The following is a 9,035-nucleotide window of genomic DNA, read 5'->3' as shown; positions in this document are numbered from 1 at the left end:
AGTTAGGAGAGTTTGATAAACAATCTTTAAGCCAGATGGTATTATAGTAATAGATATTTACCCCAATTTTCTGCTTGAAAGAAGGACAAGGAAAGAACCAAGCAGCAGGCAGTAACTGCCTGTTCTTTGATACATTTACTTCAGAAAGACAGTACTAAAGTACTTCCAAGTTTTCAGACAGGTATATCATGAAAATATCTAGGAAATGGTAGTGGCTTAAATTAAGACCTGGTGCAATAACATGCAGGTCCTCCTTGTAACTGTGTAGGATCAGTTTTAGCAAGAGCTGTAGTAGCTCAACATGCTGTGTCAGCAGGAGGGAGAGAATTTTTAGCAAGGCATCCCCTTGTGCTTAAGGCCTTGGAATTCATAATAGCAAAGGAGACTTGGTGCTGTTTCAAGTCAAGAAACAAACCAACTGAAGAGTCACATACAGTCCCATAATTGATCTGTTATGACCAATTTAAAGCCCTTGTATTTAAAGCCCTTGCTTTAGACTCCATCAGCAATTAGAGATGCCTGACTACTCGTATATTAAAGTACACTAGGATCATCCAATATGCAGAAGTTCAGACTTGTAATATGGTCAGTCAAAAGCTATTTGGAGGCTCCAGAGTGTCTTTCACAGAACATTACAACATGCACATTGGAGCCAAAGAGTTACAAGGATATTGAAGGCAAAACATGCTTATTCTATTTGACTATGTTAATTCCATTAGCATGACCTGCATCTGTGCTGAAGTTCCACTTGGAAAGTACTGAAGGGAGTATCTATGACTGAAGCAAGGCTGAGATACTTATTCTTGCACAGCAAAATAAGAAAACTAAGTTCCTGGAAACAAGCTGACAGAAGTGCATCAAACTCATGCTTGAATTTAAGAGGGACTTAGGCAATCAATACAGTGAGAAGTTTGATTTGAGCCTTTTAATACTTCTGAATGGAAATATTAGGTTTCTTCAGTGTGAACTTAAGTCATCTCAAGAGCAAGTCAGGGACACTGTTTGGAGTGTCAGATAAGTCACTTCATCCCACAGAAATAAGATATTTCTAGTTAGTGTTTACATTCCGTTCCTGGGATAACAGCTCTTAAGTTTATTGATAGTCAGGTGTTTAGATGGAACAGACATTAAAGCTAGTATTTTTCAGTGTGTCATTAGTAAGAGACCAAACAATTAACACTACCATGTGATCACATTCAGCCAAAGAATAAGCAAAACATTAATTCCACTTCTGATGCGAAGCCATGCAAGCTACATCCCACATGGGAGAAGAGATTGCAGCACTATTAATGAAGCAAGTTTTGTATGAGATGACAAGCATGATTCTCACCATCTCACCTGTTTAAGGATGCCCACAGGAACAACTATCATGAAACCAAACAACATTTCTTTTTTCTTCTTCTTTTGGTCTGACATCAAGAAAAATGTTAAGAGTTGTAGGACATGGATAGTACTCAGGGAAAGTATTTTCATCCAGCAATGAAAAGAAATGGCCACTGAATGATTCTGTTGACAGCATGTATTTAAACTTTGGGCAGCTTACCTGAGATGGAAGCTCCATTTCACTTCCAGGTATTTCTTCATAATCATCATCTTCCTCACCACTTTCTTCTCCTCTAGGTATATGAATTATCTTCCTCTCTGCAAGTTCCTAGAATACAATTAAATTGCCACCAAGAACCCTCAAGAATTAAGCACAAACAAATTTAATATTTTAACAGTAGAAGCTATGTACTCTCTCACTTACCTCACCTTCATCTGTGATGAGTGTAACACCAATATTATCCCCAGTTCCCCAAGACTTCTGAGACTTCCAGACCAGATCACTAGGACCAGGTCTTACACCAGCAGCTGCACCCCAGATCTGCAACAGATTTAGAATGAACTCTTACTTGTAATTAGATTATGATTCAGTCTAACTCTTAAGTACTACAATACCAAAGGCGTCCAGTAACAGAAACTGAACTACCATGATCCCTGGCAGGTTAGTTCTTTTCAGAGCTACCAAGAATGGTGGCAACATCTGTTGGTTTGGTTTTTTTTCATTGAAGACTGTAAAACAGTGCAGAAAAGACTCTTAACAGCTTCTACCTGATGCAGAGGTAGCCTTGCTTGGGCATGCATACCATTTGAGTCAGAGCCAGGCCATAGTTACAAACATACTATGCCAGCAATTTGTGTACACAAGATAGCCTGCAGCCTGGGGTCACTCACAGATCTCAAGTAAGCTTTTGCAGGGTTTGGAGTGCAGAGTGTAGAATTAGGCTCTTTGATCACTATCAAATGTACTTAAGAGTATTTTAGAGATAATAATTTAGCTCAGCATTGCTGAACTGTACTGAACTAAAGCTTTTAGCAACAATGAAGGTCTTTGCATAATTTTTATACAATCACAGGAATATGGGGAATCCTAAGAATAAACTAGAATGTATGGATTCTGTTCATAATAACAGTGCATCCCAATCTGGGATGATCCAAGTTCAAGACTTAGCTTTAAAGAAAATTTAATTGGCATTTCAGATCAAGTTGTTGCAGGTATCTCCCTCTCCACATAAAATAAGGATTTGAGTTCTTTAGGAACTTACAGTATCAATTTATTTTTTCTTATTACATGAATCTCTATTGCCCTCTAACATAACAAGAGCAGAGTTCTGCGTAAGTTTTACAAAGCCACTACCTACTGTAACTACTTGGCCCGCCTCAAGAGTGAACAGTGAAGGAAATTTGTATGTTACATCCGACACACTGCCAAGATGTCTTCTTAACACCCATCCATGTAGTGGTTGATCCTGTGGGACAAGAAATTGCTTTCAGCATTACAGACTAATACCATATCACACAAGTGTAAGCTTCTTTCCAGACTCAAAGGTCAGTGTTAGTCCCACTCCTGTAGCGTACAAGAATCTGATCAATTTTGAGGAAGCCTTCAAGTTTCCATTAAAGCCTACATATGATTTCTCCAAGTACTACCATAGGATTAATCTTAGTCCCACAAGTTTAAGCAGATCTGTTTTACCTTCAGCTGAAGAGGGATCATGATGCTCTTTACCAGGGACATTCTGATAAATGAAGTTGACCATGCCCATCTACTGATTGGGCCATACATATAACACATACATAGTGGCCTGTGAAGGTTTAAGGCATCTCAGGTTGAAGGGGCTAAGCTACCAGCCACAAGTTTTGGTGTTCTGAGGATTAATTATAATAATTCTGGATATGCAAGCTCAGCTAGTCAAAGAATTATCTAATTGGTCAGATAAACCCTCTACATGGATTAGATACTGTCAGCTCTATTCACCATTTTAGCTGTTTTAAGCATTTCTAAGTAATAAGAAGCTGCCATTATCCAATTTACTAAGCACCTTAGTCTGAGAGTAACCAGTACTTCTGAAAGTGCTAGCCTGAATCTGATGAGAAACAATTGAAGGTGTTAGATTTCTGCATTACAGAACCCATCAGCCCCTCCCAAAAGCACCTCCCAGACAAAACACCTGCCATACTAAAGACAATCTTCTCTCAACAGCCAGGTTAGCTGAGAAGTGCCCACTTTGTGTTTAGTTTGGCAGTACACTTCCCTCATCTCTTCATCCTTCCCTATTGTCATCTCTCACTGTAAGCTACAAGTCAGTTCACAAGCAGCAATACTTTGCAGTGAAGTCCATGCAGACTTGAATGAATAGGAGTACCTCACTGGAGTTGTTTTTAAGCCTGACAAATTTCCCATCTGCATCAATTTCTTCAATAGATACATTTCCAGATGAAACAGCATGCTGAACAGTCTTAAATCCAGCACTATGCCTTCTCTTTCTGGCTTCTTTCATTTTCCTTTTCTTCCCATACAGGAACCGTCGCCCTTCACTTGTTCCTTGAGTTGCAGTGCTGTGTGAAGATGGACTGGGTGACAGCTTTAGCCTAGAAGGGAGTCAGATAACTTGAATTCTGATGTGCTTATGTCTTCTCACTCCTATCCTCCCACTAGAGCCAAGCCTAACAGCGTCTTACATTCAAGCTTTCCATGAGGTCTTGAATATAAGATTTTATTTTTGCTGGCAAGAGAAGCTAAGTAGCTTGTTAAGTTTGGAAGACAGCCCCAGCCCTAGAGTTCAGAGCAAGCTTAGGCTGATAAGAAAAGATTCCCAAATGCAATAAATATTCCTTTAAAGTCTCTGCAGACACAATCTTTAGTGGAAGTAGTTTAAGTTTTTGACCCTTCTTCGCATGTATTGAGTTCATGTGGTTCTCACCAGGCAGTGTCTGGATAGTTGGGATTTGATACAGTTTCCCAATTTCATTCATGAAACTTGAGCACTGTCTTTGAAATATCTCTAGGATGCAGCAAAGCTTTGTGAAAGGGAGGGATGTTTAATGGACCTTTGAACTTTATCAGTTGGGTTTTATCAAATTACTTCATCTTACTACACCATGTGATGGATGTGAAATATAAATACCATCTACAGAAGATTATGCTTCAATAATTAAATCATGGCACTAATTTCATACTTAATATTCATTTCTTGCCTCCTCCACTTTCTGAAGAATACACAGTTAATTAGCACAGAGATCTTGGGTGAAACAAGTCCTCATATGAGGATCTTGTCATAGCCTACCTCTGTTCCTCTCCTTCCAGCATTGTTCTGTAGGCATTTATTTCCAGATCTAGAGCCAGTTTCACATCTAAGAGATGCTCATATTCTTCCAGCTGTGCTTGTGCCTGCTCCTGAGCTTGTGCCATTTCTCTCTCTTTTTCAGCAATACGCCTTCGATGAAGGTCACGATCATAATCCAGCTTCTCCTGTAGCTCCCTTATTTTGGTCTCCAAAGCAGCATTCTAAAATGAAGGGGAGGGAAAATCAATTCAATCGTAACTGAAAATTAGAGAGGAGAGGCCAATATTTTTAATTGATTATCTAAATTAAAATAATTCTAAGGATATACAAATAAAGATAGTACCTGGCTTTGATACTGATTAACTTGAGATGTCAGAGTATCAACTTTCAGCTTTGTTTCCATCAGCTCCTCCTGAGCAGCAGTGGCAAATTCACTTTGTCTTGCTGCAGTTATCTGGGCATTCTCCATCTATGGATAAAGTCACTCTTAGTAATGAGTTGCTTATGACCGTGTATTTTAAATAAGGAAGGAAAACCAAGTGATTTCCAGCTGTTACATCTGGAAATATTTGTGTTTTACTTAAGTGTGCAGATACCAGTAAAGTCCAGGTCAGAAAGTTTCATTGCTTTTCAGGGAGGTTTATACAAGTTTGACATTCAAGTCAGAAAAAGTCAGCAGTAATTAGGCACTATTAGGATATTTTCAGTTACAGATGCATGAAGACTTTGTATAGATATGAAGTAAATGGATTCTCCAGAAGAACAATGGAGAATATGTTTAGAAGCTGCTTGTCAAAGCATGGGGCTACAAGGCAGTAGGGGTGCTTGTCAAACTATTGCTCTTTCCCAAAAGTTCTAAAGCAGCACAGTTATTTCTAGAGCAATTCAATCTTGAGACGTTCCAAGAAAGGATAAAGTAGAGTCATGCTACTACAAGAGGCACTCTCAGAATTCCCAGTGGAAATCTGGACAGAAGCATCCAAAGGAATTCAGCAACTTGGCATATAAATTGGAGTACAGAGAAAGCCAGAACTAGGAAGAAATGAACACATGTACTTGTTGAGAAAAGCAGCAGATCATGTGATTCTGCACTGAGTATTAAAGAAGGCTTAAGATACCAATACTGTACACTGCAACCAGCCCAGAAACCCCTGGGATCTTACCTACCAATAGTATGAGCCTGAAGTATTATGTTTTGCTGCCTATGTGGCTAATACTGGGAAAGAGGTAACAGACCAGTTCTGGAGGACAAACTGTCAAGGTACTTCCATAGCCACCCCCTCCCTCTTATCCAATACTAGCAACTGGAAAAGTACATTTGCACTCATACATTTAAAAGTGTCCTTGTAGAACTGTAAGAATACCTTATTTCATGCATTTTAGTAAAACTATAATCAGTAGATCAAGTTTTATTCAATAATACTCAAATTATTTAATACAAACTTAGCCCACCTTAGTCCTGAATTTGTCAAACTCAGATTTGTCAGAAGTTTAAGTTATGATCAACTTTATTACATTTCTCCCCAAAGGGACAGTATTTATGCTTGAACCAGTTTTGGTTAGGACCAAGTGCTCAGAGAAGTTCTACTGTAAGATTTAACACCACTTTGAAATTCCATAACAACTTATGCCAAGAAGCTCTGCACTGAATGCAAGGGCTCCATCACTCAGCCATTTCTGCTAGTCTGACTTTAATCACATCAGTGTGCAGAGAACTTAAGCTTTGTTTTATTTGTATCTTTTACAGACTCACTTTTGCATTGAATGTTCGCTCCAGCTCCTCTTTGTATCCTTGAATTTGTTCTTCATGTTCTTTTCTGAGCCCCTGCAGAGCATCCGAGAGCTTACTCTCAAATTCTCTCTGACGGCCAGATTCTATTTCTGTTATCCTGCTCTCATGGGCTTTTTTTGTCTCCTTGAGCTCCTAGGAAAAGAAATTTCTCAGAGAATAAGCAAGCCAATACAGTTTGATTTGAGACTGGACTTACTGTACCAGCTTAACAAGTCATTCAATATTGAAGCAGATTTATCATTGAGTGATCTTTATTCAGGTCTTAGATATTAATCCGTTAGGTCAGGTACTTCCATCTTGCTAGCTGTGCTGTGCCAGGTTGTTTTGCTTCCTCACAGCCAACACTACTTAAATAAATGCAGTAGTTTGTATTTCATTTTAAGACTAATTCTTTGAACTACATTGATTCTTCTGCTTTGCTTTACTTAGAACACATGCATATCCACTGCGGTTTCTTTAAGCACTGTTACTTTACCTATTCTTGTTTTATTCAAAAAGTAACTGTAGTTGGTCAGAGAAACTGGAATTCTCTATCACTTAAACCACACACTTTGATATTCTTTCCAGTCAGAAGAAAGGTGGATTACATTCACATGTTTAGTTCTATGTACTTCAGTAAGTGTTAAGGAAGTAGGAAACATAAGTTGCTTATTAAAGGAGATGTAACTACTTTGATTATTTTAGGCTTCTAGCAAACATGTGGAATCATTTAACTTTAACTGTAATATATGCACTTTCAGTTACACAAAGTAGTATATTGGGATCGTAGTTACCTTCAGAAGTGCAGCCTGAGAAAATTATCTCATATTCCAGATACCTGTTGGCATTATGCCAGTTAACATGAGGTTGTGTACTTTCTTGAAGTCTTCCTAGTTAGGTGGATATTATTGGCTGGTGGACTGTCATAGGCTGACTCAGATAATTACCTTTTTAAGGATAAATTACATCTTAACATTGCTTTTAAGTGCATCCAGGGATCATGAACATCTAAAAAAAATCCTTGTCAATAAGCTAAAACATACATCTTCATGAAGGCGCTTCTGGAACATCATTTGTTCCTGCAAAGTTTTCATATGATTTTCCAGGTCCACCCTCCTCAACATTTCACTGTGGAGATGCTTTTTAGTATCTTCCAGTGACAGCTGCAGCTAGAAAAGACAAACATCAGGGTAATCAAAATTAAGAGGTCATTTTTCCAAACTAAGACAGTCAACTTGCTACAGGTAATTCAGTTTCAGTCCCACAGAAATCAAAACACACTGCTTAAGTGTAGCTGGGTACTCTGTTTAAGTTCATATTTCAGTGGGATCCAGTGTATTAGCAACAGAAAGAACCCCATTTAATTGTTATGTAGACCAGTTTTCTCACAAGGCAAATATAGAGCAGCCCTTAATCCCACCAGCCAAGTTAACTCCTGAAAGTAGACTTCTGATGAATCAGTTGTATCATCCAGACACATTCCTCCCCTTCACAATACTAAGTATTCCAAACTTCTCCCTAACTTACAATATCATTTGGTTGATGCTTAACAAGTAGAACCCTCCAAATATAGCTTAACTATGTTGACAAACTTATTTATTTCCAGTGTTGGAGCGTGCTGCTTTAACAATACAAGTTTAGATTGGGGTTTTTTTGTTTAAGTTTTCATCCTAGAGATTTGAAATCAGCATATTCAGTGATCATATTAAACCATAAAGATACATCGATAGAGAAATGCATTGATAGAGTAGCAACTCAAGCAGAGCTCATTTTAGTAGCAAAAGAGCCTATAAAAATAGTCAAAACTTATTAATTCTACCTAGATGTAAGCATAGTGAAGCAGGGTCCTTTGCTGACACATTAGATTATCCTAGAGGGGCTATAGCAGTACAACACATTTCATCTTACTTTGCCCTTAGAACAAGAAACATTACATATTGTGGTCACAGAATAGAATTAAAGATACCTACAACAGGTGGAAGTTTTAACAGACTAACTATCAGAAGCATTTGCTTTCAGCAAGATTGCTGATATCTTTTTGTCCACCTGTCATTGCCCATTCCCTGCTTTTAAATCTTAATAACTAGTTGAGTAGTTGTTTTTTTGTGGGGTAACAAGCAAAAGCAAAGTTGAAGTTGCAGGAATAAGTCTTACAGAGACTACTTGATCCTTTAATTCACGAAGGTCCTTCTCCAAAGTTCGGTTCTCATTCAAAGCTGTTGCCAAGTCAGCTTCCTTCGCGTTCAGCTGAGCATCGAGGTCTCTCATACGAGCCTGTGCCAGGTTTAAATCAGCTTCTTTTTTTGAATTCCTACAAGTGAAAGTTTCACACTCATCAGTTGCAGCTGGAGAGGGAGAAAGTTTGTTTTTAACGTGTTTACCCTTCGCGGGGTCCTGTGGGGGAACTGCAAGAGAAGCGAGGGTTAGTTAACGCTTGCGGTGAGAGCACAGGGCAGGCTGTGGAACAAACCAGGCAGGGCCCTGGGACACGTATCACTGGTTTAACCAGGAAGATTTCTGTCCCAGCTTCCAGCTTGCTTTGTGTGAATCCTACATGGAAGCCAGCTATTTTCCACGGCACTGCCACCGGGAGAGGGAAGGGATGGCACAGGCCACCATCTCCACAGGGGAAGCCGAGTCGCCCTCAGGGCTCAGCA

At 39.0% G+C, this 9,035-nt stretch overlaps 1 protein-coding gene across 1 annotated transcript; it reads right to left on the bottom strand.

Annotated features, from left to right (window-relative positions):
* Positions 1 to 1,367: 1,367 nt before the first annotated feature.
* On the bottom strand, positions 1,368 to 8,723 carry LOC104526124 (lamin-L(III); the record flags this gene model as incomplete). The annotated part of the gene is made up of 10 exons (XM_029085323.1): positions 1,368 to 1,409; positions 1,544 to 1,651; positions 1,748 to 1,864; positions 2,682 to 2,789; positions 3,687 to 3,912; positions 4,608 to 4,828; positions 4,951 to 5,076; positions 6,361 to 6,531; positions 7,422 to 7,547; positions 8,533 to 8,723. Coding segments are annotated over 10 exons (1,436 nt in total), but the record flags the coding sequence as incomplete, so codon positions are not given.
* Between the last annotated feature and the right edge of the window lie 312 nt (positions 8,724 to 9,035).

Source organism: Antrostomus carolinensis, unplaced genomic scaffold (genome assembly GCF_000700745.2).
Source record: "Antrostomus carolinensis isolate BGI_N321 unplaced genomic scaffold, ASM70074v2 scaffold20536, whole genome shotgun sequence".
Taxonomy (NCBI): Eukaryota; Metazoa; Chordata; class Aves; order Caprimulgiformes; family Caprimulgidae; genus Antrostomus; species Antrostomus carolinensis.
This window is presented reverse-complemented; position numbering and strand designations above follow the sequence as displayed.